The sequence below is a fragment of the Culicoides brevitarsis genome, chromosome 1 (assembly GCF_036172545.1).
Source record: "Culicoides brevitarsis isolate CSIRO-B50_1 chromosome 1, AGI_CSIRO_Cbre_v1, whole genome shotgun sequence".
Taxonomy (NCBI): domain Eukaryota; kingdom Metazoa; phylum Arthropoda; class Insecta; order Diptera; family Ceratopogonidae; genus Culicoides; species Culicoides brevitarsis.
The window spans coordinates 32,518,869-32,540,163 of NC_087085.1; the positions used below are offsets into that span (position 1 = coordinate 32,518,869).

The 21,295-nt window shown below is 27.2% G+C and overlaps 1 protein-coding gene across 1 annotated transcript in view; it reads right to left on the minus strand.

Moving 5' to 3' along the window:
* Positions 1-21,295, minus strand: part of LOC134831564 (heparan-sulfate 6-O-sulfotransferase 2) — a 33,951-nt gene that overhangs the window by 8,448 nt on the left and 4,208 nt on the right. Inside the window, exons 2-5 of the mRNA XM_063845321.1 lie at positions 19,982-20,263; positions 7,857-8,190; positions 6,368-6,582; positions 5,965-6,149 (exon numbers count right to left, since the gene is read on the minus strand). Of these exons, the coding sequence (XP_063701391.1) occupies positions 5,965-6,149; positions 6,368-6,582; positions 7,857-8,190; positions 19,982-20,263 (1,016 nt within the window). The remainder of the gene's footprint in view (positions 1-5,964; positions 6,150-6,367; positions 6,583-7,856; positions 8,191-19,981; positions 20,264-21,295) is intronic.

Below are 21,295 nucleotides of genomic sequence, written 5' to 3' on the forward strand. Positions count from 1 at the left end.
CAATAAAATTCAGTAATAAATTTCGTGTATGAGCCCGAACAAGAAGACGAAGACGAAGGTACACTAAATATTAACATAAATAAATAAACAAAGACCGTTGTTTATATGGACAATAAAGCGATTTTTTGTCTGTCTGTTTGTTTTTTGCTCTGCGTCGCTGCATTGCTGCTCATTCACATGTGCAAAGCTAAATAATATTACAATTTATTCGCAGGCAGGCAGGCAGCAGCGAGTAAGTAAGCAACAAGACGACGTCGAGAAGGTTTGGTCATGCTATATTTGCATGCATCGTGTATCGCATCCATTTTTGGGAGGAAGCAAGAGAAACAGAGTAAAAACATTAAAATTTTATTTTATGGCGAAAGAGGATCACAAACAATTGCTTTATAGTATTTTAATATGACCGTTATTACGCTGTGTGTGCGGATTGTGTTGCCAGAGAGTAGTTTTTGCGAAATTTATGTCATCTGGCTCGCTGTGTATGTGTGGCGAGGAACAAGCAGCGGAACAATGCTATAACCCAAAAAATATGGACAGAAGTCAGTGGTGTGGTGAAAAGTCACTCAAGGGATTGAGTTGTGCGAGTTTTCAACGAAAATTGAATGAATGTTGTCAAAGGAGATGGAAATTAAATTAACGAAACTCGAAATTGATGGAAATTTATTCAAAAAAGGTAAAATTTTAGGATCTTTATTAAAAAAAAAATTAATTGAAACAGTTTAATATTTATGAGATTTTTTTAAGGAGTTCAAATTTTCATCAAGACACTTCAAGGTTTTATTAAAAAAGAAATTAAAGTAAAGAGGCTCAAAATTCAGGAGCTCAAAGTCATTCAAACAAAGAATTTATTCAGTTTAAATTTATTTAAAAATATTCAAAAAATATCAAAAGAAATTAAAATTATTAAATTCTCTCAAAAATATTAAAGTTCATAAAAATGTTTAATAATTCGTAAAAGATTTTTAAAATAAATTAAAAATTGTATTAAAAAAATTAGTTTAAAAAATATTTAAAAATAATAAAATAAAATTTTAAAATATTTCCATGAGATAAATTTATTTATTTTTATTTTTTAAATTTATTTTTTTTTTTTAATTTTATAAAAAAATGATGAAAACTTATTAAAGACAATTCATATTTTGTTAAAATTAAAAATAAAAAAATATTAAAATTATTCAAAAGCAAGTTCATCTTAAACGAATTGAATCAAAAAATAATAAAATTTCATTAAAGAATTTTCTTTTTAAAAAAAGTTAATTTTTTGAAGAAAATTGCTCAAAATTATTAAAAAATAATTCATGAAATATCAAAATTTTAACAAAAAAAATTAAACCGATAAAAAATAAATCACAATAATTTTAAATTGATTTAAATAATTAAAAAAACGTCTAAAAATTCCTCGAAAGACATTAAAATCACAAAATTTCATCTTAAATCCATAAAATTACAAAAAAATCTCTTGACTTTCCATCCCTGTCTCCATGCTCCATCGCACGTTACGATTATGTAAGCCCAAGCATTTAAAATTCCGAATGCTATATCTGATTCAACAACGCACCGGTACACCGTTCAAAAGTTCAGAGCTCCACAGCCAGCGAGAGGTTAAGTAAACATTTCGACAATCGCACAAACTCTGTACCTACAGCAAAAATTCATTCGCAATATATGGCAATGAGACAAATTTTTGACGTATTTATTTATTAATTTAAATTAGAAAAGTTATGTTAATTGCTTTTTTTGCCTTCTTACTTTTTTTTTGCGAATTCGAATCCAAAAAGTTGGTAATAATGGGCGGATAAACATTTACTCGACTCGCACTTTACCGTCTTGTTATTATTATTCCAGAATAATTTATTACTTTGTGCCAAAAATTTATTCGCATCTTTTTTGCATTATTATTTTAAATTTTTTGGCGAATCGAATAAATATCGACTAAATGAATTTGCGCGTAAATTATACATTCAGCGGAGAACAATAACGGCATATGATAAATTTGTTTAAATGAAGAACATTGCTAATAATAATAATAATACGCACTCGGCACTCGGCAAAACCAGCAGAAAATTATTTTTCGACAAATGTTCGAGTTTTCTAGCGGAGAAAATATAAAATAATAAAATAAAAGCAAAAACTAGACAATGAAAATTGTTAAACAAAGAAAAATTAAATGTACATATTTTTGCTTTGGACAAATGATGCCTTTTTCCTCTCAAACTCGCAACTCGCCGGTATCATTTGTACATTTGAAATAATATTGTTTAACAACTTTTTTGTGTCTGGGTACGAGTGTTATTTGTAAATATTCCCCCCGTACCCGCATCTGTACGTTCAAACAACAACGAAAAAAAAAGGATAGAGAAGTGGTCTGGCGACCATATGGTGGACTGTGTTTTTTCCTTTTGTTTTACGGGCTCATCGTATCATTTGTAAAAAAAAAATGTTTCTGTGTAAGTACAACTCGAAACATGAATGAATGAATGATTGAACAATTGTGATGTCGATTCATCGCATATGGGACCAAAAATATTCTCGGTATGTTTTTTCTAACAAATGCTGTCGACGCGCTTTGTCGACAAGCCAAAAACGGACCAAAAGGGAATTTTATCTGATTTTGATGGATTTTTTTTGATGAATTTTGATTCAATTTGAGTGACATACAACGTAAATTATCTAATAATGTCCCTGTAATAAGCATATTAATGACATTTTTTGTGAATATACGAGGGTTGATGGTCATTCATTCATCGAGAACAAAGAGAAAAAAAACTTTCTGTTTCACTGCTTTGGTAATTTAATTATCACTTGAGTGAATTACGTATGAGAGAGGTCAAAATCGCAACAAAAAATGGATTCGTTACAGTAGAATAACAGAATTTAAAAAAAAATATATGAAAAAAAAAGTTTTAAAATTAATTTTTTTTTAAAGTAATAAAAAGTATAAAATAAGAATATTAATAATAAAGTTAATTTAATTTTTATTTAAAGTTATTTTAATTGTAATAAATTTTTTATTTTAGTTTAATTTTTTTAAATTCATTTTATAATTTTTTTTTTTTAATTTTAAATGTATATTAAATTTTTTTTACCAAGAAATTTTTTTTAAAATTCTTCAATTTAAATAAATGTTAAATTTTTAATTAATTTTTAATATTTTAATATTTATCTATTTTATTTTATATATTTTTTGAAAAAAATATTTAAATTTAAAAATTTTTTAAATCTTTTTTTTTAATAATTTTTTTAATAGTTTCCTTTTTTTTTTTTTTTTTTAATTTAATTTTATAATTAAAATAAAATATCTAAATAAAATTAAATTAAAATAAATAATTTAAAAAAATAATAAGTTTATATATTTCAACTCTTAATGAGTCTAAAGTATTATTTTTTAAAAAATAAATAAAATAATTAGAAATAAGTTTATTTAAAAATTATTAAATAATAAATTCTTTTAAATATTATTTTTTTACTTAAAGTTTTAACTTTTAATTAAAAATTAATTTAATATAATTTTATTTTTTATTTTTTAATATAAAAAAAAAACAAATTTAATGGTTATTATACGAAATTTATAGAAAATTTTAAATTAGGTATAGAAACTAAATTTCATTAAAAAGCACATAAAAAAGCAGAAACAAAGAAAAGTTGTTAATAACATTAATTGTCACACATTTTTTTCGGACAACGGACTGTTCTTTCAATTTATTTGCTTTTGACTGGACCATCAGACGACGAAAACATCAACAAAAACAACGCACTCTGCCTGGAATATCAAATGTCGTTGCTAATTAATGACTTTGTTCTCCAAAAAGTTGTTATTTGTTATTTGCCGTAAATATACGAAAGTTTCGATGACATTTGTTTGTTTATTTTTACTTTAGTTGGTCAATTATTTTGGAGTCACTATAATTTAAATGTAAAATGAGTGAAAAACCACAAAAATACCTCAGCTTTTGTCATTTTTGAACAACACGAAGCCACATAAAAAAAATAATTCCAGGAATTTTGTATCGAGTTTTAATTATTGTTATCGAGGAAAGCGGGAAAGAAGGAAAAAAAAAATAGGAAATTAAAAGAGACCAAAAGACCACAAATTGGAGCAAAAATATTTTTTGTTTGTTGATAATTGGTTTGAAAAACATTCATTTATTATTAGAACAGTCATTTGTCATTTACATTAAAAGCAAATAGCGGAATGGAATGGAAATTCCATAAATAAATGTTCGGTATCCGAAATTCATTATGAATTTTTTTATTTTTTGTCGCGCGCGGGGGGAACGTTTTATTTATTGTGTCATTATTAATGTTCGTGTCATCGCGATATTTCAACATATTTTGTTTAATTAACGCGAAATTAAACGAGGAAGACGAAAAAAAGTAGTGAGCGAGTAAACAAAGTTAAATCTAATCTAAACTAAGAGAAAATCAACGGATTTTTATTATATTTATCTAGCGATAGTTTGTTTGAAGAGCGTTAGAGGAAAATTTTTCTTGCTTTTTTTTTGTCTGTCGGTTGTTTTTAATCATTTTGCGAGAAAAAATTTACAATATTTTGCCTTAAAAGTAAATTTTAATAGCCTTGAAATATTCGATAGGCTTGAAAATTAATATTTAATGACTCGCTGATTGTTTTTCATTGATTTCTTGCGAAATTTTGGCATGGAAATGAGCATCCTTCATTAAAATTGCAATATCCAAAATGTATTAAAAATATTTTTTTTTACGTTTTTCATGAAAATTCCTAAATTAATATAACAAAAAAATAATTTTATTCAAAGACGAATGACAAAATCTATAAAAAATAGTTTAAAAATGGAATTTAATGTCTTCAGAATTGACACTGATGATTTAACGAGAACAAATTGAAACATTTCTTTATAAATTTAATTCAAAAATTATCTTGAGACGTTTGAAAATTGACACCTTGACGTACTTTTCTTTATAAAAATTGACAAAAACTAAAGAGTAAAAAATATTTTTGACGCATTTCTTCGCTTTTGACACCCAAAATAAATACTTTTATAGTACATGACACTAAAAGTGCTAAAAAAAATGGACATCTGATGTTAAATTTATGACTTTTTAAATGAAACTGGGCGAAAAAAAAGCAAAAATCATTTTTCTTTCATTTTATATCTTCAAAAAATTTAGTAAGCAGTAATTTTTTGTACGTTTTAAAGTCCAAAAGTATCATTTCGCCATAAATTTGCTGAAATCCACTCCCTTCACAGTCGTAAAATTTCCCGAAATGCACTCAAACCTTCGTTTTACGACAACAACCCCACAATTTTTTTTTATTATTTTATTATTTGAAGTACTGTGCACATAAAACTATTGATTTTTCATCAACCAAATCGAAATAGCTCACAAAAAAAAAATACAACAACGAAAAAAAAGTATAACTCAAATTAATTCAAAATAAATTATAATCAAACTCGAGCACGTTTTTAGCATCTGATGGTCAAAAAAGGTAGCAATTTAACATTTTTTTTATAAATTTATTTATAAATATCGATGATTTGAGTTTTTTTCAGGGCCCATCAGCGACAGAGACGACGACAATGCAATCGTCACAAAAGAATTATTGATAGCATGCCGTTTTTTGTGTGTGTTTGGAAGCGGAATGCACTTGATGCCGCACACAATTTTATGCATAGTTGCATGTGTTGGATGCAACAATAAAAGGGAATCGATGAGCGACCGTTGAAAGAAGAAATAAAAATGCCATTCTTTATCAGTTTTGTGTGTGTCATTCGTCGTTGCGATATTGTTGTCAACGAACCGAAAACAGAGAGAAACGGAAATTAATGAAAGAGAAGAAAGTGCCGAACAATTACTATAGAAATTTATTTGAAGAGGAATGCAATATATTCTGCCGTTCGTCGTCGTTCGTTCGGCTGCGCAAACAGAAATCAACGTGAAGGACGAAGAAGAATGTAAAAAAAAAAGTTCAAAGTGTTTACTCACCTTTGGAACATTAATTTTTTCGCAAACTCGTATAATTCAATGTCCAGTGCATTTAGCTTTTCAATTTTTCTTCTTTGCTCAGGTGTCAGACTGTTCAGCGTCGATGTCGATACCGTGTTGTTGTGCTGCTCAAACGGTATCGCAAAACGTAAATTAAACGTTTCCTCAAATATGTATTGTGATATCTGCGTGGCGTGGCGGCAATCCATTCATATTTATCGTTTATTTGTTTGCACAAGAGATGAAATGCGTATTAAAGTTCAAAACAACAACAACAACAACGAGCAGCAACATGAAAAAAAGGGAGAAAAAAATTAGTACAATAAATTAATTTGAAGTTTGCATGATGATTTTGGTAAACAAAACGCAGAGCAAAAAAAACAATTTTGGTTGAAAAACTTACCTTTTGGTAGCGTGTAAGTCCAAAGTAGGACATCGCTGCAAGATTACGCTTTGCACTTGCCAGCATTACACGATCTCTCTCCACAGGTGGCATCACTGATTTATTGTAGCAACCGACTAATGCCAAATCGGCGAGCATACGTGTTTGTCGATTCGCTGCCAGATTACTTTCACAACTGGCAAACTTATCCAATGATACACCGAACCAATTTTCACCTAGATTTCAAGGAGAAAATACATTTTTTTTTGTTAAGTTGTTGTTAGAATATTGCCTTTACATTGCATTTTAAATGCATATTAAAAATTCAAGAAAACTTTTCTCCTGCTTTTTTCTCTCTTCCAATATTATTATTATTATTATGTGTGTACCGTCTCGGTATAAAATTGTAGTTTGTATTCATATTCTGCAGCTGAGCTGTCAATTTGCGAGAAAAAAAATTTACCAAAAATATTTTGCACCTTTTTTTCGATTTTTGTTTTGAATTTTAATTTTTTACAAATTTTACAAAAAAAAAATATTTAAAATATTTTTTAAAATAAATTTAATTATTTATTTAATTTATTAAAAAAAATTAATTTAAAAATAATTTTGAATAATTTTAACTTTTTAAAAAATTTTGAAAATAATAAATTTTGTGAAATTATTCAAGTAATTCATTCAAAATTTTTTTTTAATTTTAACAATTTTTAATGAATTTGATTTTTAGGCCGCTCCAATTTTTTTTCTATGTTTTTGTTCCCTGTCCCATTTCAAAAGCCGAAAATTTTTAAAAATTTCATCAAAATTGACCATTTTTTGGTCCTTTTTCTTACTTTTTCAAGGAATTTTCAAAAATTTTTTTTAAATATTTCCAATTTAATTTTAAAAAGTGTTGAAAATCGAAATTTTACATGAATTTTCTTTTATAAAAATATTTTCTAAAAATTATTTTTCAAAAATTTTTGACGGTTATTTTTATGAATTTTTTTTTTTGTTAAAATTTTTAACTTGAATTACTTTCAGATCAATTTTAAGTCATCAAATCTCAATGTAGATACCATAAAAACATCTAAAATATTCATGAATGACCAAAATTTGTTAAAATTTTGGCATTTTATATGAAACAGTATTTCAAAACTTTTTTTATTTTGCCCCCCCCCATTTTGAAAAAAATGTTTTGGGACAAAAACATCGGAAAAAATTTGGAACGGCCTTAATTAAATTTAAAATGTTAAATTTTTATAGTATCAAAAAATTTAAAAATTTTAAAATAATTATTTTGTTAACAAATTTTAATTTATTCGGGCAAAAAAATTATTTTAAAATTTTAAAAGAATTTAAAACTTTGTGTATTTTTCTCGCAAAATTACAATTTATCCAAGAAAAAGCAGAAGAAAACTTTTCTATTTTTTTATAATTTTTTTTTGTTCGCAAAAAACAAACAAAAAAAGAATTATCCAACATACACACACAAGAAAAAAACGTAAAGCCACTTTTATGTACTACATACCTTGATAACATGCAGGCAATTCCTCCGCCGTTGCTTGCCGACCCAAGCACCAATGCCGTGAATTTTTCCACGTTGCACCACGTTGTACGTGCCGCCATTCCGATAAATATCTCGAAATTGGTTCCCGTAATAAAGTTATATAGAAATATCGTCGTTTTGCCGTTTCGCCCTCGTTCTTGTCGAGCTCCTGGTCCACGCAGCTCGTAAGTTCCGTCCAATCGGCATGCAAACCGCATTTCCAGCCCGTCGAGTATCGTGAGAAGAGCCAATTCTCATTACGGTGCGGTCGGAAGCAGTAACATCGTTTCTTCTTCCGCTGACACGTGCATGGACGCTAGAAATAGAAAAAAAAATAACCGAAAAGTTAGTATACCGAGGTTATGACAGGACGACAAAAGAAGGAAGGAAAGAAAGTTCGGTCGATTGAAAAGAAAGAAGGAAATATTTAGTAACCTTTGAACTCAATTAATTTAACTTCCGCTTATTTATTTCTTTTGTATCACATATTTTTTTGCTCTCTCCCTTGTACATATTTATTTTTCCATCAATTTTTTTTTCATTTCATAAATGTCATGGGAAATGAAATCGCTCGTATCTCGCATGGCAAAGCTAACAAGCAAAAAACAAACGAGAAAATCAATCAAATATCCACTAGAGCACTCGTAATTGTTTCAAATCCAAGTTGGAATTCAACTCAAATCGACATTTATTTTAGAATTTACGTGCTTAATTATTTTACAGTCGAAACTCATGCTCGTGCTGCGGTAAAAAAGGTAATAAATGTGTTTCGTAACCGCCCAACTCGATATCGGAACACTCAACGAAAATTGTAATAATTATGTGAATGACTAATATCGGAGGTAAGGCAATTATTATTGGAGTTTTGAGGTTTCTTTGAACAAAATTCCATTTTTGGAGGCAGAATTTGTAATGATCATAATTGAAGGAACCAGCACAACGAGCGTCAATTAATCAAAAATATCGTTTGTTCGAGAGAATGCGACCGTAGCGAATTTGCATAAGAGGTTTTTGTTCAAAATTTGAATAATTAAGTATTTCTCTCTCACGATTAAGATGAAGAACGACGACCACATATAACAAAGTTTCCATAAGTTTCCTGTGATAAATGGAGAAAGATATACAGATGAATGGCATGAAGCAATTTGTTGTGCAAACGACGAAGACGAAGAAGAGATTTGCAATTACAAGTGTAAAGATGGATAAGTTTTTATGATTAAAATAATCGTAAAAGATAGTCGTCTCACAGTAATTGAAGAAGCAATCATAAAACAAATGATGTACTTTCCCATACACAACACATGCATGTGACGTGCGTAAGTTGTTTTGATAGACGAGCGAAAAGATATTTACAACATTATTATTTTATTGTCTGTTGTATTTTCAGTTATTTTGATAAGGGAATGCGGCTCGAGTGGCGAAAAGTTGACGCAGAAATGGCTGTCTGTCGTTAGAGAGTTGAAAAGTTGCTTCAAAAAAACTCAAGAAGCCTCTTAAATTATTTCAGAAGATCTCATTAAATGACAAAGGACCATCAAAGTGAGCTTAAAAGTGTTAAAAATCCAAAAGAATCTCTTTGAAGGTAAGTTACTTTTAAAAAATGTCAAAAAAGTGGCATTGGTCGACAAGGTCAAAACTGAATTTCGTGAATGGAAAAAGGAGTACATGAAATTTCCCTATCAGACGCTTAAAATAGCTCTAAGAAAAATTAATTTAATATTTTTTTCGAATTTATTCCGATTTTTTCGAAAAAATTAAATAATTAAATGATTTAAATTACTAAAAAATTTAAAAAAAATAATTAAATGAATAATATTAAAAATTAAATATAAAATGGTAACATTTTAAATATTTTTTGAATAAAAAATCATAAACAATCAAAAAAATTAAAGTAAATTTGCTTCAATAAGATGTTTTCTATTAAAATATAGCTTAAAAATTATTTCAAGTCACGTAATCAAAATAATTATTTTTTTTTCAAAAAATTTTATTTTGGGAGATTTTACTAGATTTTTCTCAAAAAATTTGAAAATAAAATAAAATTTAAAATTTTAATGTTAATATTTAACATTTAACGCCCAAAAATGTCAAAAAATTACAAAATAAAAAAAACAGTTAAAAAATATTTATTTTTATTAAATTAATTTTATTTTATATTATGTTCAAATTTATTAAAAACTGAAAAAAAATTAATTTAAATTTTCAAAATTAGAAATTTTTAAATAATTTTTTTTACATGATATTTTTTTTTATTAAAATTTTAACAGGAGATGATATCAAGTTCGTTTTTTTCGAATGAATTTATTGAAAACTTAAATTATCATGATTTCTTATGCCCAAAAATTTCTTAAAATGCTCAAAAATGTTCCTTTTTAATATTTTATTTCTATTTTTCTTCAGGAATTTTTTCCAAATAATCGAAGGAAGGGAAAAAAATAAAAATATCAAATTCATTCGCCTTAAAAGCAAGAAAAGCGCTCATATTAAATTCCCCCCATCGATAATTTCCCGATAAATTTCTTTCGTAAACACATCCAAAAAATATTCACATGAAATGAAATCTCTATAAACACAATAAGCAAGATTGAATGTTTTACAACATAAACGTCTCTAAACATGTACACTCAGTAAATAACGTACGAGATGGCGGCCACATCACAACAACAAACATTTAAGCAATGATTATATGACATGAGAAAGATTAACCAAATAGCATGTCGTTCGTGTCTCTCTGGTTTTTGTCTTCTTCAATGATGTTCTGTCCTCCTTTTATTTTTTTTTCCTTCTGTCTCCATGCACTGCGCTCCAACAACAATCGCTTAATTGTATAATTGAAATTGACACTTTTCGTGTGTATGTACGACAACGACGACAATAAAGATATGTGAAGTTGCTTTTTTTTTGTCCCTACGAGCGATGCTTGGGCCAAAACGAAGATTGACTCAATTGAACGAAACGTTGTTTGATTTGTGTAAGGTACACACACTGGATCTGCTTAAATGGGAAAATTGCGAACCGAAAGCAATATAATGTATTAAATTTAGTATCATTGTTTGCTGGATGTAATATTGGATGTACTACAATGTAGAATGTACTCGATAATGGAATAATGGGAAAGAAATAAAAATAAAATTGGAGACAATGTGGATAAAAATACAAAAGGAAAAAAAAAGAATGAACGAGCGAAAAAAAAGTTATTTGTCACACAAGAGAATTATATTCCTTATTCGTCTTATCTCGTATGTGCGGCGGCGGCGTTGATAAGTATAATTCGGTGAAATTGAAATAAATGGAGGAGGCGAGATCGGCATGTCACTCACTCGCAATTCTTTTGACAAGAATTAGTCTTCGTCGTGCCTGCCATTTCGCATGTCAATGACTTCCGTAAAATAATTTATTAATTTATCGGAAAATATGTTTCTATACGGCAGCGACGGCGGCAATATCCGATCCATCTATCAACCAATAAATTAACTCAATTGAATTAAGGAACTTTTTGCTGCTCGCAAAACAAATATTTCTCTTCATTACATGCGTCTACGGAGCCGAACAAAAGGTATACGACGACACACTTGAACAAATTGGATAACTTTTTTTCTGCTTTTCATCCTTCTCCACGCTGGAATATGTCGCTTCTTGTCAGAGGCAGACCGTAAAATTCCTGCCTAAAATTGTAAAAAAAAAGTTAATTTCGTCTCTGTTCGTTTTATTTTTTTGCTTTTCTGCTGTTGAAATTAACAACAAGAAAGTCCTGTAGAAAAGTAATAATTTTAAGAGGATCGAACGAAACGTAAAAAGTCAGGAAGGATGTTCGATCCGCATAACGAAGAGAAAATTTTGCGAGTTAATTATTATTACAACAGCAATTTTCAATTAAAAAGTCTCCCTGCGACGACGTCGATGACAGGAAATTGATAATAATTAATTTACAATAAGTGAACTAGTAGAATTAAGAAAGAAAAAAAGAAAAAAAATTGAAACCGAGACAAGACGATAATAATAATCATATTGTAACAATTTATGTCTAATGGATTAAAGATTAAACAATGCCCTGCGATGAGACGTCGTCTTCTTCTTTGTGATCGGCTGACATTGTATGCGTTGACACAAGCCAGAAGAAGATGAGACAGAAAAAATGTAGAAAATGTGTCACGTTTTCTTTCTTTGTTGCTGTTGTTGTTGCTGCAAAGTCATTATACCGACCCAAGATGAACAAGGATTCGTTTTGCGGTTCACGAGAATGGCTTTCTTTCAACTTTTCTCGTAAATACCGAAGACCTAAAGGTAACGCAAAAATTTTTTTCATTACTTTGTGTTTTATTGCTCGCAAGAAATAAATTTTAATGAAATTTTTCAATGCTCCTAGACCGTTTTCTGCATATCTAATGAAGGAAAAGCTAAGAGGAAAATGAGAGCACGAGAGATGAAGAATTGAAAGAAGAAAAGATAACGATGGAAAAAAAGGTCGATTGTTCATGGGAAATGTACTTGAGTGCATTTTCAGATGGAATTTCAAGGAAATTTAATATTATACGAAGAGAGGTAAGGAATTTTATTTTGTAAGAAATTGATATATTTCTACTTTTAGCTCTTGATTTAAAATGTTTCATGAGAAATAATTTTTCGCTTTTAAAAATTATTTCATTAATTCGTTTTATTTATTTATTTATTTTTTTTGTTAAAAAAAACAATTTAAAATTTTCTAATTATTATTAAAAATACGAATTTTTTTTTAAAATTATTAATTAAAAATAATTTATAATTTTTTTTAAATTTAATTTATTTAAATATTATTTTCATACAAAATTTATAATTAAAATTGAATTTGATTTTTAAAATTTTTTTTAAAATTTAATTAAACTTATTTAATTCATAAAAAATTAATTTTAAATTTATATTATTTAAAATTAATTTTTTTAAAAATAACTGTCAAAAAAAATTTAAAATCGAACTTTTTGTCCCAAAAACTTTTTTTCAAAATGGGGGGGGCAAAATAAAAAAAAAATTTTGAAATACTTTTTTATACAAAATGACAAAATTTTAATTGAATTTTTTGTATAAATCAATATTTTAATTTTATGGTATTTTCAAAATATTTGATAATTTATTTTAAAGTTTTTTGAAAATTTGCCCCATTTTTTCAAAAAATTTTGAAAAATAATTTCGTTTTGAGCGGCTTTATGGAAAAAATATTTTAAAAAATTAATTTTTAAATTTTACGATTTTTAATTTATTTATTTATTTTTAAAAAATTAAAATTTTAATTATTTTTTTTATTTTTTTTGTTAAATTTTTAATTTTTTTTTTTAATTTAAATTTTTTTTATTTAAAAATTTAAAATAATTTTTTAAATTTAATTTTAATTTTTTAAATTTTAATTTAATTTTTTAATTTATGTTAAAATCAATTTTTTTATTTAAAAATATTTTTTTCAATTTTTTTATGCAATAAATATTAAAATTACTCATCTTTTCATCATCGAAATCGATTACGATCGACATTTGTGGGAATTTCAGTTACCAAGTAGATTTCAATGTTATCATATTCACACATAAATACCTAAATTGTTTGGTTTTTCTTCGGTTCATTGCACAAAATGACCATTTGTGGCCCGAATTGTGTCATGGAAACTTCCAAATCAATTTTCTTTTCGGTCAATATTTGAAGAATCACTGAACCGGATGAAATTTCAAACAAGAAAGACGTCATTTTCCAGCCAAAAGAGCATTTTTCATCCGAGGAACGGCTCATCGTCGTTAGCAAAAGTTGTTAAGAAGTTGAAAAACTAAATTGAAATAGACAAAATCCTATTATTGGCTCATCCTTATTACTTCTGATCTTTGTTTTTATCAATTTGCATCTTCGTCGTCGTCGTTGTAAATGGATTTTAACACGATAATTGTCTTTATTATAGTTTTGAATAAATTAGTGAATTCCAACGGAGCGAGAGAGATAGACAAACTTACAAGTTATTTATGAATTTTAACGCAACGACAACAACAACAACAACAGCATCGACGAAATGTTGCAACAATTGCTAAGCATGCAAAACCACAAGAGCAAATAACAAAACAACAATCCGACGGAGCGGTGCATTATATAAGCAAAATCTATTTATTCAGCAGGAAAAGCATGATCAGTCGATATTGTCTTGTCTTATCTCCGGAGAAATATAATTTATATTTGCATACGGTGTCGTTCGTCGTGTTGAGTCTTTGGAGAATTTATTACCAACGAATTGTGTAATTTATAATAATAACGACGATAATGAGTAAGGATACGGAAAATTTCAATTGATGTAAAATTTCGTTGGAGTTCTTCGTGCAATGCGACAGCGACGACGACGAGTAAATTGAAATCGTACGAGAAAAAAAAACTCACATGAGCATTACCTACATTGAACATGATTAATACCTTAATTTATTGCTGGATTACTCTATGGGAATTTTATTGATCGTTAAAATATGTAATTATATTATTGCTTTTTTTTTCGTTGAGACCCAGTTGGCACGACGATGACGCAGCGATTCATTGAGCAGTCGTAAAAATAAAAAAAATAAGTGAATTGCAAAGTAAATCGTGTTCCGTTTTTTTATAGATTTTTCTAATGTAGGTTTTGATTTTGGTCATGTGAATGAATAAATCACATAAAAAAGGTGCAATTTGAATTTCAGGATTTGATTTGAGAAAATCCTTTTTGATTTCGAATATATTTTTATATTTTTTTTCTCATTTCATTGAAAATTAACTGAATTTAAAGAGAAATTTATAAAAACTTAGGTTTTCACTTGTAGTCTAGTTAAATTAAATTTTTGAATTAAAAATTAATTATATTACTGATAATAATAAATATTTTTTAAAAATAAAATTATCAATATTTGACAAAAATTTAATTAATTTTTTTTTTTTATCAAAAATTATATTTGAATAAAAAATATTTGAAATAAATTGTTTTTTTAATACAAAATGAATTAAAAATATTTTAACAATAATTATTTAAAAAGTTATTTAAATTTAAAATTTTTTAATAATTATTTTCTTTAAATTATTTTAAAAAAATTAAAAGAAAAATAAAAATAATGCCAATAATTATAAATTTAAAAATTTTACAACTATAATAAAAAAAATATTAAATTTAATTTAATTTAATAATAAAAATATTATTTTCAAAATAAAAACAAAAAAAATAATATTAAAATTACGAATGTATACATTTAAAATTTAATTTTTCAAAAATATTCTTGAAAAAATATATTTAATAAAAAAATATTATTACTAAAAAAAGAAAATATTAAATATAAATAAATAAATTAGAATTAATAAAAAAATAAAAAAAAAATATAAATATAAAAAGTATCTAAAATTAAAAATATTTGCTTTAAAAAAATAAATAAGAAATAATTACAAATAATAGTTTTTTAACATTTCAACAAATCAACATAAAATCAAGCAAAAAATAACTAAACTCATTCCCAGAAAATCAATAAACCTTCAAAGATTCCAAGTAAACTAAATAAGCCTGTAATCACCCTCCTTCTCGCTAATTCAAAAAAAAAACTTTACGAGCACTTGTCCATGGGATATAAAAGCAACACTTGTTCCATACAACTTATACTTGAATGTTACATAATATAATCGCAGAGTGTCTTACAATATAATCCGTATTGACAGTACATTACAATAATAATAAAATAAAAGAAAAAGTTGAAATTTTTATTGGACAAATCCTCCCGAGAGAGAGAGAGTGAGGATGTGAAAAATTTTTTATTACGATATTCTTATAATTTATTGATCCATAAAGTAATCAACAGCTTGTGCTTTTTTTCCTGTGTGTACTTAAACATTAACTTGTGACTTGGTCTAATTGAAAGAACTTTTTTTTTGTGTGTTAAGTAACATGTAGTAATATTTAATGAACGACGAGTGGCGACAACGACACTGATGTTAATAAGTAGTATTGGGTGACTTGTTACGCCAATAAATAAATCAAACAATAAAAAATAAATAAATTCGTTTCACCAATTGTATTTAATTGCGTTTACTTGCTTACACTTCGTTTATGGAAGCAGAATACTAAAAGTTGGAGAACCGACGTAGTTATTAAACTTTTGATTAGTCTGCACAATGGAAAAGACATCGTGGTCAACAAAGTTCATCATTCCCCTTTCGTACGAGCGTTTTTTCGGTACGACGACAGACGAATAAATTGAGTTACGTTACATATTGTTCACTTTTGATCCTCTCTCCATTATTATTAGATGTTGTGTAAATTTTGTGTAACATAATATGTAGCATGTTTTTTTTTGTAACGCATATTATTCGTCTGATAAATTTTTTGATATGAAATTGTGTTCGGCATGATGTTGCTTCTGACATACGTACATAATCCCATATAACGAATCAGTTTTTGTTCAGGAAATTTTGTTACAAAAATAGCCCATTTTGCAATTTGATTTTTCGTCCCAGTGCATATTTTAAGTTCTCATACTATTTTACAATCGAAATTCGCCACAGTTGACATTTTATCATGATTGTCCCAATGCACATTTAAGATTTTTGACCTAATGCGCATTTAAAAATTTTGACCTAATACACATTTGGTGACTTTGGACCAATGCACATTCTAAATTTTTACCCCAATGCATATTTGAAAATTTTTACACATTTAAAAATTTCGTCCCAGTTGATATTTTGAAATTTTTACCCAAATTACATTAAAAAATTTCGTCCCAATGCACATTTTTGGTATCTTTCCCTGCTTAAATCGTAGAATTCGTTAAACAGCGACTATTTTTTTTGCTTAATAGGATTTTAGCAATTTCGAAGTTTTGTTATATGGGATTATGTACGTATTTTTCATTCATGTGAATCCAGCTCGGTCCGAGTGAGATAAAAGGAACAACTTTTTTCGAGCAATATTTTTGTTCCAATAAAGTTCGTGTATTTTCCTAATCGAAAAATGTTCCTCTTTATCTCTTGCCACAATTTTTGATGGTATTTAATTTCTCTTCTCCTTATCTCAGCATTTGTTTGTTTGTCTTTCGTACTAATGAGTTGGTCTGCCTGATTATTATTTCTTTGTTAAGCCAAGCCAAACAACGTCGTAGTCGATAAAAAGAGAAAGACGACGAAGAAAAGTCAAGATTGAGACAAGAAGACAAGACGAAACATAACACGACACAATGTCTGCCGTTTGTTGTAAATAAATATTTAAAAGAGAAAGAAAACAGGAGAGTTTCAAGTCGTTTTACAACAAAGCAAAGATAAGACGTGCTACCGACTAGCTCTAAAAAATAAAAAAATGACATTGACGCGTTTCTGTGATAAGAAATCCGTTTGAAATGCTTTTAAAGACAAATATCGCTGGAGACACGAATGCAACGATATGTTCAGTTATATTTAAATATTTAGTAGAAAGTCATTAGAGATGCATTTTTATTTATAAAATTATATGCGACATACGTTAAAATTTCAAGTTTCACGTCTCAAAAGAGAGCGCAAAAATTGACACGTGTGCGGAACAAAAAGCAAATACACTTCAAAAAACGGCACACAAAAGAAAAATATGCAAAAATATCGAAAAATATTCAAGTTTAATGATCAGACGACCATAAAAATGAGTCAAACACTTGAAATTTGAAGAACTTGAACACACAGAAAGCGACAAATGAGAGCCAAACAATGGAGAAATATTGAATATCAAGAGATCGAATTGAAAGAAGTGAAGTAGTAAAGTTAAAATTATGAAGAACGTACAATTAAAAAGCAATTAAATGAGGATTATTTTGCAAAAATCGATCGAAAATAGGGACAAAAAGGGCTTACAATAAATTTGCATGAAAATATTAAACAAAAATTTCATCAAAATTAAGGAAGTTAAAATTTTAAGAAATTTTTCACATGAAAAAAATTTTTAAATGAAAAATAATCAAATTTAATAATTTATTTTATTTGAAATACTTATTAAATTTAATTATTTTATGAAATTAATAAGTTAATTTTAAGTTTATTTCACATACTTTTTTAATTTAAATTTTTTATTAAAATTTTTGTTTTTTTTAATTTAAAAAAAATAAAAAACATAAATACCTAAATTATAAATTTTTCATAAAGGCAAAAAAAATAAAAGTTCTCAAAATTCAAAAATTTGTGAAAAATTTCATTTTTTTTGGTAAAAAAAAAATTAATAAAAATGATTAGTTTTTAAAAAAAATCTAATATTTTTTAAATTTTTCAAAAATTCTTCAAAGTTAATTTTGGAAAAGAAAAATATTTTTTTCCATAATTATTCCCAATTTTTTTTTCATAATTTTCAGAAAAATAAATTAATTAATTAAATATAATTAATTAACTGTAAAATGTGAAAAATTTTAGGAATTGCATTTGCTTTAAAATTACACTATAAAAAATCCATGTCTCGCAAGCCTGAAAATCTGCGAGACATGATGCGAGACACCGCGAGACACGGCGCGAGACACGGTGCGAGACATGATGCGAGACACCGTAAAAATTTTGAAAATTTGAAAAATTGATGAAAACATAAGATTTTTTCTTGAATTTTGGATTTCTTATGACGTCAATGTATTTTTGGAAGTCAACAATGTAATTTGCGATGCCAAAAAAGGTTACTTTTGTTCAATTTTATCAAAAAACCTCTAAAAATTGTCAAAAACCAGTTTTTTTGAGGAAATTTTGTGTTTTTATGCTTCCTTTGGCTATTTTGAATCATAATCCATCAAAAAAGTTTTTAAAAAATTGAAAAATATTGAAAATTAAAATTTTTATCTCCCCCAAATTTCTTGTTCTGGTGTCTCGCACCATGTCTCGCATCGTGTCTCGCGCCGTGTCTCGCGGTGTCTCGCAGAAATGAAGGTTTGCGAGACACCGTGCGAGACATGGATTTTTTATAGTGTAATAAGTTTTTATTTAATTTTTTTTTGCATTTTATTCATAAATTTAAAAATCTCTTTCTTTAAAAAAAATCACTTAAAATATTTATGTAATTTTTTTTTTGTTACATGTCGCGCAAAAAAAACGTTTGACAGACATATTTTTTCATAAATAACATTACGACGAAGAAGCAAATATTAATATAGAAAAAAATTGTTTGTTGTGTGACAAAAGCAAACTTTTTTGCTACTCTACTATGAAAAATAATGAAATTTAAATAATGTCAAATATTTAAATAAATAAAAAGTTGGAAAAGAATCTGTGCCGTCTCATTCCTCTCTAATTATATTTATTATTGTTGTGATTCATTTATTCTGCTTGTTTGTTTTTTTTTGCTGTCGTCACAATCAATACACTACTAATAACAATTGGAAAGCAGAAAATATATTTTTATAAATATAATTTATGATTCACACATGAAAATTCGGAGAAGAAGCGGAGAAGAGAAAGAAAAACATGAAGAGGCACTTTTCTCGACCGGCATGCGGCGCATAATTTCTAAAAATACTTCTAAACTCAATCTTTTCTCCTTCATCTTCCTTCCCTTCGAATCTCCTCTGCAAACCCATATATTTCTCGATCATTACCATTTTCTTCGTGCTTCGTATGGTTTCGTACGTACTTTTGCATCATCATCATCGTCATTATACTTTCTGAAGTATTTGCTCGTCGTTCGTTCGATGATGGCATAAGACTTTTCCCGTACGGCACACAAAATGCGATTAGAGGACGATGTTGTTTATGCAAATTAAATGTAAATCTAGACAATACAAATATGATACGATTCATTTGCGCTACGGCACACAACTTTGCCTCAATCTTTCGAAACCAATCTTTAATAGTTTTTGATAAAAAGTAATTTCAACCGATAGAGTTTCAAATTAAAGTGCCTCTGTGTAAATGTTCCCAGCCAACGAACACAGCTAAAAGGGAATGGAAGACAATAAATTTACGTATCGGACGCACATTTGTTTCTTCTCCTCCAGTTAAACTCTCAACTCTGACCTCTTGTACACCGAAAAAAAAAGTTGATTTAAAATGGAAATTTTATACCAGCATTTTTCATTCGATTCTTTTCATCGTCAGTTGACTTGATAATGAGTTCAAACGTTGCCATAAATCAAAAAAAAAAATAAAAATTCCGAGATAAAACTTACCTTCAAGTCCAGATCCCGCACGAGATGCTTGCCGAAACTCGTACCGCCCGTTTTCTGGATGTGCAGGAAGACCATGACGTCGTGCGCATTCATGTCGAATTGGAAGTCGTCGTTTAGCACTTCGTCGTAACTGAGTCCCGGATTTGCCACGAGCATCGCAGTGCTTTGTTTGTGGATGTTGTTGTTGTTGTTGTAATTGTCGCCGAGCATAAAGTCGTCATCGTGCGACATGATCATGTCGGGACTGTTTAGAATTACTTCGCGCTTGGAGAGAGCGCACACCTGAAAAAAAAAAAGAGCAGAGATTTTGTTTTAATAAAATGTGCCGAAAGTTGGAAGGTAATTTGCATGATAATTAGAAAATGATATATATGGGACGATATTGTATATTGAAATTTGAATATTTTTCTTTGTGTGCGGTGCAAGAATCGATAACGGCAGAGGTGTTGGTGACAATTTTTTTGAAGGTTATTGGGGCATTTTTTTTCTTGTCTTATCAGTCAAGTTTATTTTTGTTATCGTTAAAAAAGTTACTTTGTGAGTCATTTGTTGCATTTTGTGTATTTCTTATCGCTTTTTTTTTTAATAACGTTAATTTGCCGTAAAGTAAACAAAAATGTCAAAAGTTACTTCAAAAATTTTTTAAAAATTATAAGTTCACATAAAATAATTTTTAGAAAAAAATTAATTTTAATTAAAATAATTTGAATAAAAGAAATTTAATATTAATTTTGAATTATTTTTTCAAAAATTTATTTTTTTTCATTTTATTTTTATTTTAATTTTAATTTTTTTGTTCAATTTTTTTTTAATTATTTTGCGTTAAATATTTTTCTACGTTTTTGAGAAAATTTATTTATTTAATTTGTAATAAATTTAAAATGTTTTATATATTTTAGAATAAAATTAATATTAAAAATAAAGATACCTTTGAAAAAAAAATTGTGAAACATTATTATTTTGAACATAACTAAGAAAATTAATATTATAAAAAAAATATTTTTTTTATTTTATGTAAATGTACTTATTCTTCTAAAAATAAAAATAATTTTTTAAATAATTTATTAAAAAAAATTGAAAAATTAAAAAATATAAATTAAAAAATATAAATTAAAAAATATTAATATTATTAAATTAAAATTAATTAAATTTCATGTAATAATTCGTAAAAAACAATAAAAAATCTAATTATCTCCTTCGAGAACGCTTGACTAATTTTACACTCAACAAATTTTTAAAATAACACAAAATCAGTGTCAAGTACCATTAACAGCCCCATCAATCTTCATCTCTGACGGTCCGTTGTACAGGTGT